General features: G+C 35.0%; 1 protein-coding gene across 1 annotated transcript; it reads right to left on the reverse strand.

The window, feature by feature from the left end:
- Positions 1-484: 484 nt before the first annotated feature.
- On the reverse strand, positions 485-4,502 carry LOC149144702 (F-box/FBD/LRR-repeat protein At1g13570-like). Its single transcript, XM_089452243.1, has 3 exons — positions 4,180-4,502; positions 3,830-4,044; positions 485-684 (listed from the first exon to the last, which is right to left on the reverse strand). The coding sequence occupies exons 1-3, from the start codon at positions 4,500-4,502 to the stop codon at positions 485-487; spliced, it is 738 nt and encodes a 245-aa protein (XP_089308369.1).
- Between the last annotated feature and the right edge of the window lie 15,380 nt (positions 4,503-19,882).

Raw genomic sequence — 19,882 nt, forward strand, 5'->3', positions numbered from 1 at the left:
CTCGTCTCTGCTTTCAAATTTTTTACTCTGTTGTGTAAAGAAAATTTCTTACATATGCTGCTGCGTTTTTCACATTCGTTTTCTCAACGAACAACAACAAAAAGAAAATTCACTCGCGTTGCTGCGCATTTCCTTACATTGCTAAAAAACTGAACATTCTCACTCTGTTGTGTTTTGCCCTCTTTTCATTACACACTCCAGAACAACAAAAAAACTACATAGTCAACGGGAAACATAAAACAAAACTACACTCGTGAAAATAAAAAAAAAACAATAAAATTAAACGTTTTACCAACGTTTACCAACCGTGTTAAATTACATTAATTACTTTACAAAAAAAATTGTCCGTCAATGAAAAACTTTCACTTCACGTCAAGTCCATGGTGCAGAACCGTACATCACTTGATATCAATTCGGACGGTTGTAAGTAAAATCACGCGGTCAAAACCATACGAGCTTTCAAGCTGCTACCATAACCGTCGATCTATCCCAAAGTTAATCGGATGGCTATTTGCAATTCCTCGGAGGTCCCTTCCTGCTGAACTTTATGCGCCGGGGAATGGTGGTTTTGGAAAGGACCGCTCAGGCACGTGTTGACAGGTGATTGTGATCGCTGCTCTTTGAAAATTACCAGCATTCGTGAAAAGCGGTGCGGGGAATTCTGGCGGTTTTTTGAATTAAATGCTGCAGTTGAAAGTACATTTCAACATTTTAAAGAATGAACGTTTTAAATCTCAAGACGCTGGAAGAAAATGAGGTGAGGAATATGGAAAATGATTTGCTCAAAAAATTACCGACTTGAAATAAATTTAACAAATTTCCTCCAAAGATAATCAAATTTTGAGGTATTAGTCGACGTAACGAATCTTTGGCCTAATTCCGCCAAATTTGTTAACTAGGATTAAATAAATTACTTCTAAATCTAAGCTATTCGACATATCAAAACAATGTCATCTATCGTTTCATACTTCATTATTAGTATCTTCTAATGCATCATTTGAATCACTCTATAATATTATATATTATTAATTTAATAACTTTTTTGGGTTTTCTATCTTTAATCTTAACAATAACCTTGCTTCGCATTTAGTTTTACATGCAAGACTTTGGAACTTCTATATGATCACTTCCAAAGCCATAATGGACATATTACATGATTCTTATATACTTTTTAAAATTGAACGATCTCTACAATGTTTTGCTATACTTTCCGAATTAAATTAAATTTAAATAAGTGAATGTATATAAATGTGAGGTTTAAAGATATTATATCTAGAGAATTGTGGAAGAAATTTGAGATAATCCAAAAGCAAATTATAATTTACAATCTTAAAACTAAAAAAACATTACCCATCATCACTATATAAATTAAGTAAAATTTAATTTAATATTTTAAATATTTTTCATTATTTTATTATAATGAGATAAAAAAAATCATTTTATAAAGAGCACAATATTGTGTACAGATATTAATTACTATGCACAAAGTTAATAATTTGCTCACTGTTTTTTCATCTGGTTAACTAAATATTACTTTATTACTTTATTCTCATATAATAGAAAAAAATAAAAATTAGTGAATCAACCAACTAATACAAGTTGTTTAATATTTACATGATTAAACACTTTTCTCATCAGTGAATCAAACAACAAACTAATACAAGTGTCTAATATTTACATCATTAAATACTTTGCTCCTCATTATTCGGCAATATTCATTGTTTGTTTGCAGTCCAGCTCCTCATTATTCGGCAATATTCATTGTTTGTTTGCAGTCCAGCCCAAAACCTAATTGTCCTTCCATTGCCACCGTCTGCCACTGAAATATTTTTGTCAAACCTAATCGTCCTTGAATTGCCAATGTCTGCCACTGAAATGCCAAAAATGCATTCTAATGAACTTTGCTACTCGGTGTTCATTTTTTGCAGTCCAGAAACGTCACACCAAAACTTTATTACTCATGCGCGTGATTTGAGTCACACCAGAACTTTATTAGTCATGCGCGTGATTTAAGTCCACATCGGTTTATGTTTATAAAGATCTCCACTTTCCGAATATTACCTAGTAGAGAGATTACACAGGGTAGTATTGGATCTCTTACTAGCCCCTGCATTCACATACCATGTACAAGTTAATACTGGTCTTCTCCTCCGTAACTAACACATCGTCAATACACTTGATTATGGTGAGATATTATATACATTATACAATGGCAACACAATAATCCATCCCAATACAATAATTCATGGATACTTATATTAATGTCAATTAAGTAATTCATCCCAATATAATAACTCATTTTTTAAATTTAATTATCACTAATTTTAAATTATTGATACTTTGGGTTAATATAAAAATTTTATATTTATAAAATATTTAAAAATATACTTAAGAGTAACCATAAATTAAAAGTTAATATCTGTATTAAAATTAATTATGTTCACGGACCCTGGTCAGTTGATCCGCTACTCCAGGTTTGAAGGGGGTCCACCCCTCGGTCACCACAGACCTAACCCCAAGAGCTTTCGGGTTTCCACCCTGTGACCTCCCATTGGCGAGGCCCCGACTTGACCGATTGAGCTAACCCTTGAGGCTTTGGAAAAAAATATTATATAGACATATTTCATATTAAATGATTTTTTTGAGTATGTGATAATAATAAACCATGATATTGATCCATGATATTATAAAAAAACCATAATATTTTTTTTTTGAATATGTGATAATAATAAACCATGATATTGTCGATGCATGATATTATATTATAATGTCAATTTGGTAATTCATCCCAATATAATAACTCATTTTTATTTTTTAAATTTGATTATCACTAATTTTAAATTATTGATAATTTTAAATGTGAAGTAAAGATTTTATATTCATAAAATATTTAAAAATATACTTAATAGTAAATTAAAAGTTAATATTTATATTAATTTTTAATAATGTTTTTTTCTTTATTTTTAATTTATTTTTAAGTAAATTGATCCATTAAACTTCTTTTTATATGAACAAGTTTCATATCAAATATTTTTTTTGAATTATGTAGTAATAATAAACCATGATATTAGTCCATAGTGTTATAAAAAATAAAATTTACTTATAAATAAAAAATCTTAAATGAATTTCCATAATTCAGAATCTTTTTACAGGTTTTTTTAAATAGATATATTTAACTATTATGTAAATTTTTTTAACAAAAATAATAATAATTTAGCTAAAATTTTTAAGTGTTTTTTTTTTATTTATATTTATTTATTAATCATTTAATTTATGTAACTCTAGATATATAATAATTATAGTGATAAACCATTATGAAATTACATACAAATTTCTACATTACCTTATATATTATCAAATTGCATGCAAATTATCAAATGATCAAATTAATGATTCGTCCATAAATACAGCCCAAACACACAACTACGTTGCAGTTAGGTCACTGATATGGTAGCAGAAGCAGAAAAGGTTTTTTGGCCTTGCCAAATCAAACATGCTCCTCACTCGTAGTCGCGTTAGTCCAGGAAGCCTTTCGAGCAGATTATCAACGAAAACAACCATCTGTCATTGGTTTCCCCACATGTCATTGATCACGAGCTTATCCAATGTCTTGAAACTCCCCACCATCTCAAGAACTCTTTCTACTGAAGCATAACCCCAAGTCAACCATAATATGGCAACATTGTTGCCACACTGCATTTTAATTTTAGAGACTAAAAATGAAAGTTCGTGAAACATCACTCCATTTATTCTCAGATCGCTATGTTAGTTACCATCATCTCCAGAGTTCTAAACTTCGGACATTTCACCGTTAAAGCCTTCCACGTACCATGTACAGATAAATGTGTAAGGTCGGGAGCGGAGATAACAGGCTTCCCTAGGTCAATGCAGGCGTGCAGGGTAAGTTTATGAAGAAACGGACTATGCGAGATAAAACAGGATAAAAAATCGTCTGTCAACTGCATGCCTTCGAAGGAGCAAGTAATGAGATGATTGAATCCAGAGAAATGGGTCGGAAGATGCTTAAGATTGTAGTTGGAAAGCCTGAGAGTCGCGAGATGTGTGCATAAAAAAAGAGCAGGCGGGGTTTCTCTTCCAGGGGTATAGGAACGGCAATTAATTTAATGTTCAGGTGAATCACAGAGAATCAGGTGTTGGACATTCCTGGAGGCTATGTACGTCAGCCATTGCCATACGCTTTCACGAGTAAACTGCAGATAGTAGGTGGACAAATGAAAAGCCTCAATATCTGCCGAATGCAACATCAGAAGGTTGGATATTATTTTCTCCACCGTTGCAACAGAGTCTGCATCTGGATCTCGACTAGTAGTGGGCACAAGAAGAATGGGAGAGAGAGTGATTTGTGGAATTTGGGTGTAGAGTAATTTCCATCTCTTCGACAGAACCGAGCATCTGACGGCTTCTCTGATCGGAAGTTTAGAAAGGATGAGGCCAAGCAATGGGATTGGAAGAGTAGAAAGTATATCTGCAACAGGCGGCATGATTGCAATTGACAAATCCTTAGAAAGGCAAAATTAATGAAAGGGATCTGAACATGTAAGATGGAGTAGAAATGAAGGAAGTTGCAGTTTACAGAACCGTTGAGATGTTAGGCTACCAAATTAATTTCCAAATTCTCACACAGGATGAACCTATCAACTCGCACATGTTGAAGGTGAGCGCTATCCAGCAAGATGTCCATCATGGTCATCTATCCCACCGCCACAGCCGGATGAATTGCCTCGCATGACGCATCCCGCTGCCACAGTCGGATGAATTGCATCGCATGGTCATATTGATGTTACATGCAGCCGGATGGATGGATTGCATACCACCGGCTCCCCCTACTATTGAACGCGCCATATGAAATGATACGATATACGATGTTGGTTGCTAAACAATACAATACGGTGTGCATTAATGTCATGTTCATTTGAACTCAACTGTTGTCTGATGCATTAATCTCATGTTAATCTGAACTTTTTGTGAACCCGCTCACTTCATGTTTTCGTTTTAACAATCTACGCTATATATATATTGGAATTGAATATTTCATGCCTATATTTTATATTAGGTGTCTTATTATACTAGCATTTGCACCTAATGTTGCAAAGGAAACGTCGTAAGGCATAGTGTGTGGAAGAATATTGAAATGTGAATGGGCTTTTGTGGGCTTTTTTGAAAGCAAGGGTCGATGATTCCGAGTTTTAATTTGAGGAAGCCATGCCGAAAACTGCTGAAATGGAATGCAGGTAGCCATAAATTATCGCATAAACTTGTTTTAGAGACCTTTGTTTGTAGTTGGTAAAAATTGTGTAGTTAAAGGTGAAGGTAAACGAATGAATCCATGCGAACAACAACCGGGTATCCATATTGATTTGGATAGGGTTATTTAAGAAATCATTATTCAAATGAGAAATTAAATTAATATGAAGATATATTGAAAACATGTATTATATTCATTAAAATCAATTGATTTTGTTAACAAAATATGTTAAAACCCATTGACAATGAATTGGTTGTGAGGACATAAACTATCAAAATGGTATTTGATCCTGTTCCTTGTCATGGCCTTAACCCCAGATTTATCCCTCCTTGAAACATGATAATATCCAAGGAATGATGGTCTCCCTGTGAAATTATATAAGGGTTTCTAAGACACCATTGGGAAACCTTTTAAAGGTGTGCTTGGAAGCTCTTCATCTAGAACCACTTGCAGAGCAAACTAATGCGGGCATCATCAATATAAACCACAACTCGGCCAACAGGAACTCAATTAATGATCCCAGGCTAATCATTCTACTTTGCGTGGCTTACATGACTCCTGCAGAAGCATTAACCACAAAAAAATTAAGCTTGAAAACTATCTAGTGCCGACATTAGCCTCGGACATATCCTAGCTCGATGTAGTGTCCATTGATTGTGCTTTGGCAATGCCAATTCTCGATCCAATCAAGGATGAATCATCACATTCCATTATAACGTTTGGGATAGAAGCAAGTCACTGAATCATGATAAATCAATGTACAAATCTAAGTTGCTGTAGAAACTCATGCAGATGTATAGTATACAATATTTTCTAGTGCCATTTGCTTATTAGTCTCTAACTTCAACTTCTTATCAAGATACTAAATCAAGGATTATGCTTCTAAAAAATTTGAAGTAGCTATGAAAAAGATTAATGAGAACACAGTTCTACTTTATTCTTCTAAAAATCCTTATCAGGCTAAGCAAATATACTTTTAATTTATGCATTTCAATTAACCATCAAACTGTTTTACAATAGTTCTTTATTTTTCTACAAAACTGGCTTCAATGTATGGAGCAAAGTAAAAAAGGAAGAAAATGAAGTAACAATTTTAGAAAGAGGAAAATTTAGAACGTGATACGATGTTGAAAGCCAAATGTAAAATAACAACGTCTTATTTGATATCTATAAGCTTATTCATCCCAGGGGAAGCTCTCAGAGATGGATTTTGACCTCGTCAACTTCTTGGTCCATGTGAATTTCATATGGCCAGTAAAACCACATGAGCTATCCTAAAAATTTCAAACCGTTTATATATAACGCATAGGAAATTTAATTCATGTCTAGCAGGACTCTTTTACAATGCTCAGCCCTGTGTGAGAAACTTAAATTTAATCATACTATCATCCATTCTCACTATTGCATGTCACTTGTATCTGAAAGGCTATCTGTTGTTTTAAATGTGGTACAAATTATATTACAGTTCACAAGCTACCTGCCACATGGTCCTGGCCCTATATATATATATATATATATAATGCTAATGGTGGGTTTCTGGGACAACCCATAGATGTATCCTGATAGTGTTAACTTAGTATACAACTATTGTAAAAAGGGAAATAAAAACAGCAACTGCAAATTAGTTAATATCATATTTAGCTTGCAACTGCTTGCTATATAGTAAAAAATGGCTATTGTCAGATAAAGGTAGTGAGAAACAACTGCAAATTCAATAACAGAACAGAGATTAAATTGCATGCGAGATGATCTGAGAACGAGCAGTAAAGAAAAAATTACCAACACTTTCTCCAAGGTGCATAGATATCGAATTCAACTGTGCCCTGTTCTCATAAAGGCACTGAACAGCTTGCCTCGAACTTACAATTTCTTTTGCCAAATTCTGCCCAAGAAAATTTTGACTCATCAAAGATAAGCGCAAAGCCTGTTTCCTGAGTACTAGCAACCTTGTTGTTGTTCTTTAGTCACAAACATGATATCATTAAATTTAGAAATTGTACTAGAGAGAAATATAACAAGAATTGTTACTGGAGGTTCAACCCAAGATACATAAAAAATGATGGAATGCAGTGCATCAGCTAGTGTTCAGTGCAAACACACCTCACAAGATCAATACTAAATCTGTAGCATTGGATGCCATGTGATGTCAATAAAATGAAGCCAGGCAAACGATTACTCATATAGACAATAAAATCATAATTGCAAAAATTAAAGCTATAATGTCACAGTAATAGAGAATCTAAAGATTTGAAACACAAGCATGTGTGCTTGGAAGCTCTTCATCTAGAACCACTTGCAGAGCAAACTAATGCAGGCATCATCAATGTAAACCACAACTCGGCCAACAAGAACTCAATTAATGATCCCAGGCTAATCATTCTAGTTTACGTGGCTTACAAGACTCTTGCAGAAGCATTAACCACAAAAAAATTAAGCTTGAAAACTATCTAGTGGGCTGGAGAAATTCATCAAGAAGATCTGCTCCTCAAGATTGATTTGATAAAATCCTACACAGATTAGAATGGTATATTACTTTAGATATGATGACATGGATTGGTATCCTAAGGTCAAAAAAGCAATGAGGTACAACATTGAGAACCTAACCAATCAAGTGACCCCCTTGTTTCTAGGACAACCCATAGATGTATCATGATAGTGTTAACTTAGTATACAACTATTATAAAAAGGGAAATAAAAGCAGCAACTGAAAATTAGTTAATATCATATTTAGCTTGCAACTGCTTGCTATATAGAAAAAAATGGCAATTGTCAGATAGTTATTCCCAAGAAAGAAGGGAGAAAACCCCAGGTTCTTCTACATCATCCTCCAAAACAAGTTATACATGTAGTTCTTGATCTGATACCATAGCTACTTTAATATAGGCAATGGTTTGAAAAAAAATGATGCTGATTACAATCAAAATGAGAAACCATAACACAATTAGAGCATTCACAATATCTCTAGAGGACGCTCTTTTTGAAGGGACTTCGTCACAAGAAAGGAAGATGGGCACTCATGTTGATACAAATAAATAATGACAAATGAACTAATCTGCTGACAAATGAATGATAAGTCTTCTGTGCTGAGATATCTTTTATATGAGACACGATATAATTGTTTCCATCACATTATAATTTCAGTTGTTTCAAATATAAAATCCTCTCGTAAATATTTTTGTGGTATCAATCATATCGTCATATTTTCAAATTTATCATATTGTCATTGTTCTTGTTTTTCTGAAAAGTTGTCAAACATGGTTGATAACTAAATTTTAAAGACTAGAGAATTTTAAAATGTTTATTTTTTAATTAAAATAAAAATATATCAGAAAGGGAAAATCCCTACAAATATCAAAGCTACCAGCAATATAATAACACAAACAAAAATATTAAAAATATAACAAATCAAATCAAACATATCATCTACATTACAATTATCCATATATATATATATATATATATTCTTTAAAATGTAAATTTAAATTGTTTTAAATAGCATAAATCCACTTCAAACAGATCTCAAACTCTCGAAATAAAAAAACTGAAAAAAGAGACAAGAATTCAAAAGGTAAGAAGATCTGAACAAATGCACACATATATATCATTTAAAATGTAAATATCATTTGTTCCTATATTATTTGAGGCTGTACCTGCAACGAAATGTTGGGTTGAAGTTAAGGCTGTAGCTGCAGCCGGAGATGTACCAACCAGAGCCGCTGCAATTTACCGCACCCGCCAATTTAATCTCGAATAAATATATATTGTGCCTTGTTCCTTTCATAAAGATTCATAAGTGTAACATGTATTCATAATGGAACATAGAGCACTACACCGCTACTTCACGTTGAAATGAAATTATGGATGAAAAGAAAAAAATTGGGAAAAACCAATGCCCATTTCAAAGATGAAAAACCTCTGGATAGGAAGAAACCTAAGTAATCAAAACTGCCGACCAAAAAAAAATAAATCAATAGGCTCGTTTAGTGTGAACTTTAAGTTGAATAGCTTTCATTTTATTGAAAAGCCCAACCATAGCTAAACCCTTCCAAGAACTATATTCATCCAATCCCCTTTATCAGCTATTATCAGCACATAAGACATCCCATTATGCAAATATTTATTAATAAAGAATTATTTAAATAGGTATACATATTCAAATTAGAGAAAAAAAATCATAAAATAAACATACCTGCTTGACCATTCTAGTATTAGTCATAAAAAGAATCCAAACCAGAGGACTCTCTTCTCCTCGTCATCAGGCATCATCAATATAAACCACAACTCGGCCAACAGGAACTCAATTAATGATCCCAGGCTAATCATTCTACTTTACGTGGCTTACAGGACTCCTGCAGAAGCATTAACCAATAAAAAAATTAAGCTTGAAAACTATCTAGTACCGACATTACCCTCGGACATATCCTAGCTCGATGTGGTGTCCACTGATTGTGCTTTGGCAATGCAAATTCTCGATCCAATCAAGGATGAATCATCACATTCCATTGTAACGTTTGGGATAGAAGCAAGTCATCGAATCATGATAAATTAATGTACAAATCTAAGTTGCTGTAGAAACTCATGCAGATGTATAGTATACAATATTTTCTAGTGTCATTTGCTTATCAGTCTCTAACTTCAACTTCTTATCAGGATACTAAATCAAGGATTATGCTTCTAAAAAAATTGAAGTAGCTATGAAAAAGAATAATGAGAACACAGTTCTACTTTATTCTTCTAAAAATCCTTATCAGGCTAAGCGAATATACTTCTAATTTATGCATTTCAATCAACCATCAAACTGTTTTACAATAGTTCTTTATTTTTCTACAAAACTGGCTTCAATGTATGGAGCAAAGTAAAAAAGGAAGAAAATGAAGTAACAATTTTAGAAAGAGGAAAATTTAGAACGTGACAGGATGTTGAAAGCCAAATGTAAAATAACAGCATCTTATTTGATATCTATAAGCTTATTCATCCCAGGGGAAGCTCTCAGAGATGGATTTTGACCTCGTCAACTTCTTGGTCCATATGAATTTCATATGGCCAGTAAAACCACATGAGCTATCCTAAAAATTTCAAACCGTTTATATATAATGCATAGGAAATCTAATTCATGTCTAGCAGGACTCTTTTACAATGCTCAGCCCTGTGTCAGAAACTTAAATTTAATCATACTATCATCCATTCTCACTATTGCATGTCACTTGTATCTAAAAGGCTATCTGTTGTTTTAAATGTGGTACAAATTATATTACAGTTCACAAGCTATCTGCCACATGGTCCTGGCCCTATATATATATATATATATATAACAATTCACAAGCTACCTGCCACATGGTCCTGGCCCCATATATATATATATATATATATATATATATATATATATATATATATATATTAATGTAATGGTGGGTTTCTGGGACAACCCATAGATGTATCCTGATAGTGTTAAATTAGTATACAACTATTGTAAAAAGGGAAATAAAAACAACAACTGCAAATTAGTTAATATCATATTTAGCTTGCAACTGCTTGCTATATAGTAAAAAATGGCTATTGTCAGATAAAGGTAGTGAGAAAAACTGCAAATTCAATAACAGAACAGAGATTAAACTGCATGCAAGATGATCTGAGAACGAGTGGTAAAGAAAAAATTACCAACACTTTCTCCAAGGTGCATAGATATCGAATTCAGTTGTGCCCTGTTCTCATAAAGGCACTGAACATCTTGCCTCGAACTTACAATTTCTTTTGCCAAATTCTGCCCAAGAAAATTTTGACTCATCAAAGATAAGCAAAGCCTGTTTCCTGAGTACTAGCAACCTTGCTGATGTTCTTTAGTCACAAACATGATATCATTAAATTTAGAAATTGTACTAGAGAGAAATATAACAAGAATCGTTACTGGAGGTTCAACCCAAGATACATAAAAAATGATGGAAAGCAGTGCATTAGCCAGCGTTCAGTGCAAACAAACCTCACAAGATCAATACTAAATCTGTAGCATTGGATGCCATGTGATGTCAATAAAATGAAGCCAGGCAAACGATTACTCATATAGACAATAAAATCATAATTGCAAAAATTAAAGCTATAAGGTCACAGTAATAGAGAATCTAAAGATTTGAAACACAAGCATGTGTGCTTGGAAGCTCTTCATCTAGAACCACTTGCAGAGCAAACTAATGCAGGCATCATCAATATAAACCACTACTCGGCCAACAAGAACTCAATTAATGATCCCAGGCTAATCATTCTAGTTTACGTGGCTTACAAGACTCCTGCAGAAGCATTAACCACAAAAAAATTAATCTTGAAAACTATCTAGTGGGCTAGAGAAATTCATCAAGAAGATCTGCTCCTCAAGATTGATTTGATAAAATCTTACTCAGATTAGAATGGTATATTACTTTAGATATGATGACATGGATTGGTATCCTAAGGTCAAAAAAGCAATGAGGTACAACATTGAGAACCTAACCAATCAAGTGACCCCCTTGTTTCTAGGACAACCCATAGATGTATCATGATAGTGTTAACTTAGTATACAACTATTATAAAAAAGGAAATAAAAGCAGCAACTGCAAATTAGTTAATATCATATTTAGCTTGCAACTGCTTGCTATATAGTAAAAAATGGCAATTGTCAGATAGTTATTCCCAAGAAAGAAGGGAGAAAACCCCAGGTTCTTTTACATCATCCTCCAGAAGAAGTTATACATGTAGTGATTGATCTGATACCATAGCTACCTTAATCTAGGCAATGATTTGAAAAAAAATGATGTTGATTACAATCAAAATGAGAAACCATAACCCAATTAGAGCATTCACAATATCTCTAGAGGACGCTCTTTTTGAAGGGACTTCGTCACAAGAAAGGAAGATGGGCACTCATGTTGATACAAATAAATAATGACAAATGAACTAATCTGCTGACAAATGAATGATAAGTCTTCTGTGCTGAGATATATTTTATATGAGACACGATATAATTGTTTCCATCACACTATAATTTCAGTTGTTTCAAATATAAAATCCTCTCGTAAATATTTTTGTGGTGTCAATCATATCGTCATATTTTCAAATTTATCATATTGTCATTGTTCTTGTTTTTCTGAAAAGTTGTCAGGGACGTTGGAAGCCACCATAGATACCTGCATATATGCAACGACACAACGAATAAGATTAAAGATTAAGATTCATTATGCTCTACTCCGCTGGGTTTGAAAATGAACATCATAAAAGATTTCCTTCCAATACTTACGACATTCCCACCCCTCGCAACACATTGCAAGCATAGAAAACAGAGGCGACAACGCTAGTATTTGTGAAACCTCTGGTCTGGTATTGCAGACCACAGAGGTGGAGTCTCCATCTTATTACACAATGGCAAATCTTTCTATGAAATGAATTGGGGATAAACCAATATTCCTCCATTAGAGAAAATCTACAAACCAGGCGCTACAACTTTAGAAAAAATAGGAAGGTGAATTCATCCAGAATTGAATAGCTAGTTGTATGCATTTAACAAAATTGAATCAATTTGTTATAAATAAAAAAAAAGACACACCGAGACTATACAGAATTTTACCACACCTTCTTAATTATGTACCAATCAGGGCCTGTGAAGTTTGCAGCAGTTGCAGGAGGCAATAATCCTATGGCGCCATACCAAGGCATGGGTAGTCTCTGTTAGCCATAGCCATAGATTATGCAACCTAATTAACAACTTGAAAAAGGCCGATCCCAACCTTCTTAATTATGTACCAATCAGGGCTTGTGATGTTTGCAGCAGTTGGAGGAGGTAATAATCCTATGGCACCATACCAAGACATGGGTAGTCTCTGTTTTCCATAGCCATAGCTTATGCAGTCTAGTTAACAACTTGAAAAAGGCTGATCCCAAATCAAATTTGTTCCTGCTCATCTCACTCATTGGGCTGATATAAATTTGAACATATATAACCAGAAAAGCAAAGAGACGCAAATAAATTTATCTAGTCTACCTGGGATTCAATCCTTGCGCACACCTGTGGATTCGCAAATTGATGTTGTACCAATTCATATTTAAGTTTAGCCTGGAAATTCATTAACACTTGAGCAAAGCGAGCCAATTGCTTGAAATTACAAAATTCATATTAAATCCTATAATGTACGTCACTTACCAAGCCAATCTAAAATCTGTATCACTTACCAAGCCAATCTAAAATCTGTATTAAGGTTAACCCAACAAAAAGAGATGAGATCACATGTACATACATTTGCATACCTACGATTGAGAAGGATGTGGGTGGATATCTCCTCCTATATATATATATATATATATATATATAGCTGGAATTGAATCTCTTGGCCCCTGCTAATTAAAAATTGAATTGATGTGACGTCTGCCTTCACCTCCCACACAACACATACAAACCGCATACCAAATGGCACAACACAACACATACAAAACCAGACCAGGCAAAGTTCAGACCGACCAAACCAGACACACACAAACATGACAAGACATGGAGCTCCAAGAGTCATACAGACGAGACCGGCATATAAAATAAGCGACCATGGGAGGAGGAGGAGAGGGAATGAAAAAGGTAGAGATTCAGACCAGAGTTGCAAATAAATATTGGTTGGATTCAACGGTCCTGCGAATAACATAACCTCGCCCAATCTCTACCCATGTTACCCGCACCCTTGACCCTTAGCAACCTAATGCCCTGTCTAGATTTCACTTGGTGGGCTGCCAGTACATTTCCAAGCACATGTAACTATGGGTAACAAAGAATTGAAGCCCAACAACGCGCATGGGTAACAAAGAATTGAAGCGTTTCTTTTTTGAGCAACACAGCAGCCAGCGGAGGTCAAGATTTTCTGACAGATGGATCTAACTCTTAGGTACCAGGCTGAGGTTGAGCTTATGGTTGGTTCCGTCCAGAGGCAGGAATTGAATCGAGTGCAGTGCATGCTTGCCAGATGCCAAATGCGATGCGCGGCGAGGGATAATGAATCGAACACTTCGAATCAAACGGTGAATATTAATTCTATCGTCTAACAACAAAATCAATGGCTCAAGAAGGTACAAAATGGCACTGGAGGGGAGTCCTTCCCAGAGGAACACCTTACGACATAAAAATATACTCAAAAATACATAGTTACTACATCTATCTCATAAAGAATTTCTCAATAATTTTCCTGAGATACAGAAATATGCATAGACTAAAACTTTACTAACCGTCAGTCTTAAAAGAAACCATAATTCTAATTCCAGATTACAAAACAATTACAAAACCCGTCATTATGTTCTAACTTTTATTACCTTTACATTCATTCAAAACAATATAACAAACGTAATAAATAGTTATAAATAATAGATAAAAGTTAAGTTATTTTTAAAATTGTGCAATACATGTCTAACAATAAGACTTCAAAATTGAGAATCAATATTATTTGACAAAAATAATTAAAAATATATATATACATTAAAAATTAAAAATAAAAATTTTGAAAATTAATTATAATAAAAAGTCAAAAAAAAATTGAAAATTAATTATAATAAGAAGTGAATATTAACTCATATGCATTAATAATATACGTGTGTTTTTTAATCTTTTTATTAATAAAAAAATAATAATAGTAATTTAAGTATAAATGAATTTCCTTCATAAATTTAAATACATGTAAAATTATTATTTTACTAATATTTTATATATTATTAATTAAAATAATCGTTTGATTAAAAAAAATTAAAATGGATATGTAAGTAAAAATTTTAAATGCATAATTCATTATAAGATTAAAATGTCTTATCATAAGTTTATGGGGTCTTGTATAGACAGTGATTAAGTGTTCTGTTAAGGTATTCTTTGATGTGAAGTCATTAGTGTACATGATGAAGATATAATCCCCAAACTTTAAAAAAAATGCCAACCATAAAACCTTAACATTAAGATTTAATAATATTTTAAATAAAAAATTTAAAATTATTACAAATAAGAAGTCAGTGATTAACTCATCATTATAGGCCTAACACTACACTCATACATGTTATAAATTTAAAGGAGAGTTGATAATTGTCCCTACCCACCTGAGTTTTTGTTAATAACCGTGAATACAAACAAAATGGTCAGTAGTTAATCGAGAAGAGTGATTGCGTTGAGCTATAACTTATCAAATGAAATCTAAAATTCAAAAGAACAAAGAACTAATATATATAATAAAACTTGAAAGAAATAAAAAAATAGAAGCATTTACATATTAGTATATATAGTAAAAATAAAGAAGTATTCATAGAAGAGATAATTGCTATCTACACATGAAAAATAGTTCACATGCCATAATTTGGGGCCTCCAAACTTTGGCTTGTACATAGAAAAAGCTCACTAACTATTGGAACTCACAGCGATATATATTAGAATAAAAATTGGTAGAGAGGCTACTTAAAAAGTTTTATATATATATAAATGATCTCGTAATTTCTATTCCATCTAGTTATTTATACCAATCAAAATGCAATAAACTGAGCTTATTCCTATGGAATAACTACACACTAATCTGGCTTTCGCACATAGTTAAGTTGATCCTTGAGAAGAGTGATTGCGTTGCCAGTCACACATTTTAGAAGAAATGTGAACTTTTCCCTATTGTTGCATGACCTTCCTTGTTGACATGGCTTTGACCAGGGCGTTTTATTCTAGATTATGCGGATCCAATAGGTATTTCACCACTTCATGAAAACAATGATCAGAACCCATATTTTTGTTTTACCCAAAAACAACCATTTGATGTATCTTCTGCAAAATTCCTAACAATAGATTGGCGACATTGCTGACATTGTAAAAATTATTACCGTTGCAAAATTAGATGCTCCCTCCTCAGAAGTGAAACAAGGTGCAAATAGATAGTCTTCAGTACACTTCCTCAAATGACGCGCAAAACCATTCAAGTTACCCGGCTGCTCTGCCGCCCATAAATGCAACATCTATCACTCATTGAAGCGAAGAGAAACAATAGAACCACATAGGTGAGTCGATTATAAAACAAAACCTTGCCAAATGGTAAAACACCTAAAAGCAAATGAAATTATCTAGCATAGAGAAACTTCCTGAAAAGACATAGTTGAGTAAGAAGAAAATTCATTTTAGTGGCGTGTAGGAATGCTGGATTGTACCCCACTAAAAGTGATTTTTTATTAATAAAAAACAGGTAATGAAAAGGTTTTCCTGATTCTACCCTAACTAAACATTGTGCCTGCTCCGAACAAGGTAGTCCATCGAGAAATTGATAACTTGAAATAGAACAACTACCTCTATTCCTTGAAGGCTCTATTTGCATGGCCGATATGTAGACTGGTCTCAAATTTTACAAGAGCAATACATTAAAGATGTAAGAAACTACTTAACGCTATTTTATAAATAGGAATCTACCTCAATTTAGGGCGGAAATACAGGAACAGAAGACCTAAATCTCCCTTACAGGAATCTTGAGAAGCCCGAAATTGCTCACTGTAGATTTCCTGCGTCATGGCGGATCTTCGTAGCAAGCCAGCGTCCATGATGGGCTTGCGTTGTCTGGCCGGTGGTAGAAACAAATGTTGAGGGGATGGGGACACCTGAAGTAAGGCCAATGCGACACAGCGACGGCCTCGCATGTGATCACAAGTTCTACGAACGGGCCCTACTTTGCAATGTACTCCTCAGTGCATGAACCCACAGGTCTCCTCTCTTTAAATCAGCCCAGAAAGGGGGCCTCAGCAGGAACGTCACAATTGCAATGAAGTTTTGCATGAGTGGTAAAAGTATCATCTGTAATTTGCCATGGAAGAGCGTTATGGAGGTGGGAAAGAGGGACCACGGAGGGCTCTTTTCCAAGGGAATTATTTGTGCAATCTGGTTGCCTTGTTTGGCCGCGTGAGATTCGAACGGGCGACCAGCGTCTGTGCTGTGGATCTGTCCATGGCCATGACGACAAGATGTCGAACCCAGTGGAGCCGGGCTATCATTCGCAAATACGTTTCCAGGCTCAAGAAAACCCGGCAACACAGCAACACAGCAGCCAGCGGAGGTCAAGATTTTCTGACAGATGGATCTAACTCTTAGTACCAGGCTGAGGTTGAGCTTATGGTTGGTTCCGTCCGTCCAGAGGCAGGAATTGAATCGATGCCAGATGCGATGCGCGGTCACATGGCACATGCGATGCGCGGCGAGGGAGGGATAATGAATCGAACACTTCGAATCAAACGGTCAATATTAATTCCATCGTCTAACAACAAAATCCAATGGCGCAGAAAGGTACAGAGTGGCACTGGAGGGGAGTCCTTCCCAGAGGAACGCCTTACGGCGTAATTATTTTGTGTAAATTTCGAAAGAAAATTTACGTTTACAGGTTATGGTTAAAAGAATTTAGATTTTTTTCAATTTTTTTATTAAAATGGAATTATTAATAATAATAAATATAATAGATTTTATTTTTTTCAAAGTAATTTATCTATTTATTTAAAAAATGTAATTTTTCTTAAGAAATTTATTAAAATGAAAGAGTATATATTATTTTTGAGAAATAAATACTCTTTTTAGAGAGAGATTCTTCGGCGAAAATCACATGGAAAATCATTTGTCAATAAATACTCTTTTTGTTTATGTGGCCAGGGCAACATCGAGATAAATCTTCCACCAACTAATTACCAATTCACTTTTTTTAATTAATAGAAATTAGACCAATTCATGTTTTTTAATTATTAAAAACTTCACTATGATTATGATAGGTAGTAGTATTAACTATGATGGCTAATTACCAATTCACCATAAAAATAAAAATTTAATTTAAATTTAATCGGTTGTATTATTTTTATTTTATATTTTTTATTCTTCTAAGTAAGGTTGATCTACTAATATGATACAAAATGTAGTTACAGAGTTTTTTGGCCAAAAAAGGATCCAGCCTTAATCATCACGTAGCCATGAAAGTTGTTTGAGACTGCCCAACAAAGGGGAAACCAATCCAAAAAATAGCCAAATTTAACCCGCAATTTTCCTGATGAGACCAACTAGTCAAAACCAACATCAAAACCCACCCTAAAAACAACAGTTTATCCTAACTGAACCAACCAACCAACAGATTATCCTGAGGACACATAAGACTAGACAAAACTAGACCAAGAACTAAATGAAATGCCACCTGGTAGAAGCGACACGTGTCTCAAAGTCTTCTGGAACAGGTTCCTCCACAATTGGACACGCCCAGTCATCTGAGTTGTCTGACTCGCCACGTCCCACCACCTGATGGCCTTCTTCCCTGCTTCCTCCCTCAACCTGTGGGCTCGACGTGTCATCCAGACGGCTCTCCATGGCCTGCTTGTCACTTTGAATGCCCATCTCATCATGGGAGCTGCCAGCAATGGCTTTACCATGCCTTCTGTTTTGACCTCCATCACCTTCCTACTCGTCATTGTTGCCCATGTTCCTGCTTGGGCTGGCTTTATGCATCTCCTCCGGTGAGATGGTCATGGGAATGTGCTGCTCAGTCTCTTCTGTAATGGAGATGGAAACAGTGGCAACAATAACCGGGAAATTCAAAGAGCTACGGAACCGAAATTGCGTCGTGTGAGGAACTGAACGCTGAGGAAGAGGAAAGGTTGCAATGTGAACAACTGCCTCTTTGTGTCTTGAGCTGTTGAGGCCAGCTCTGCCTCTACCACTCCTTGTATTCGGATACTGACCTGCAAGATTGTACTCGTGGGGATTTTGGGCAGAGGAGGCAAGGGAAGTAGAGTTATGGGAAGCAGGGGAGCGAGAACTTCCGCCTCGTGTGCCACCGCATCGGCTACACATTCGATGGCGAACCATGGTGGAAATGAGAACAAGTAAAGAGTCGGGAGGAGCAGAAGAGGAATTGACAGAAGAGATTTGTGCGGAAGTCACAGAGTGCTAAAGGACGTGAGCCGAATTGCAGAGGTTTGTATGGGAATGGTGGAAGCCATTACCCAAATCAATACAACTCACAATCCAGCATTTGCGCCCAGTGCTAGTTCGTTTGGTCGGCTCTCTCGCCTGCGGATGGCATGCGTAGGGAAACAGTGGCAAAATGATCTGAATGTTCTTCGGCTCCATGGTTATGTAGGTAATGGCTTTGCCTCGAATTGAGAAAGCATTAAATACCGTCTATGAGGTGCCATGAATGTCATTCATGGTGGCCTTGGGATGGTTGCAGAGGGCCATGTGGCCACCTCGCCCGCCGTCACCCCGCCTCATCATCTTAATAACCTTAATTAACACTCGCATCTTGGGGTTGAGCTTCCTTGTGCACCAGGTCAATGCAAATTTGCAATTAATTGCGATCATCTATGATGTTGAGAAGGCCGTAATGTAGGATTTGGTCCTGTTCCACCCCAATGTTTGCCAGGAGATCAACAACTTTGTTATTGTCCCTTTTGACATGAATAAAAGTCATTGCTCTCCTATCCTTTATCCATTTCTCTATTGTTTCAAGCCTGACCATTAATCTCCAGCTTTTGGTAACTTGTGAAGCTGTGCTTCCTTGTTGGATTTGAGTGGCCATATTGATTAGGATTTGAGTGTCCCCTTCTATAATGATGGGATAGAAATTATGTTGGTCAGCTAGCTTC

This window comes from Pinus tabuliformis, chromosome X (genome assembly GCF_031772625.1).
Source record: "Pinus tabuliformis cultivar Carrire ecotype Pingquan chromosome X, CPIR1, whole genome shotgun sequence".
Lineage (NCBI taxonomy): Eukaryota > Viridiplantae > Streptophyta > Pinopsida > Pinales > Pinaceae > Pinus > Pinus tabuliformis.

Coding starts and splice junctions, on each gene's coding strand:
- LOC149144702 (XM_089452243.1), bottom strand. CDS start 4,502: ATGCCGCCTGTTGCAGATATACTTTCTACTCTTCCAATCCCATTGCTT. Junction 4,045..4,179: donor AGCGTATGGCAATGGCTGAC/GTACATAGCCTC, acceptor CGCGACTCTCAG/GCTTTCCAACTACAATCTTA. Junction 685..3,829: donor TACACATTTATCTGTACATG/GTACGTGGAAGG, acceptor TTTCAACTGCAG/CATTTAATTCAAAAAACCGC.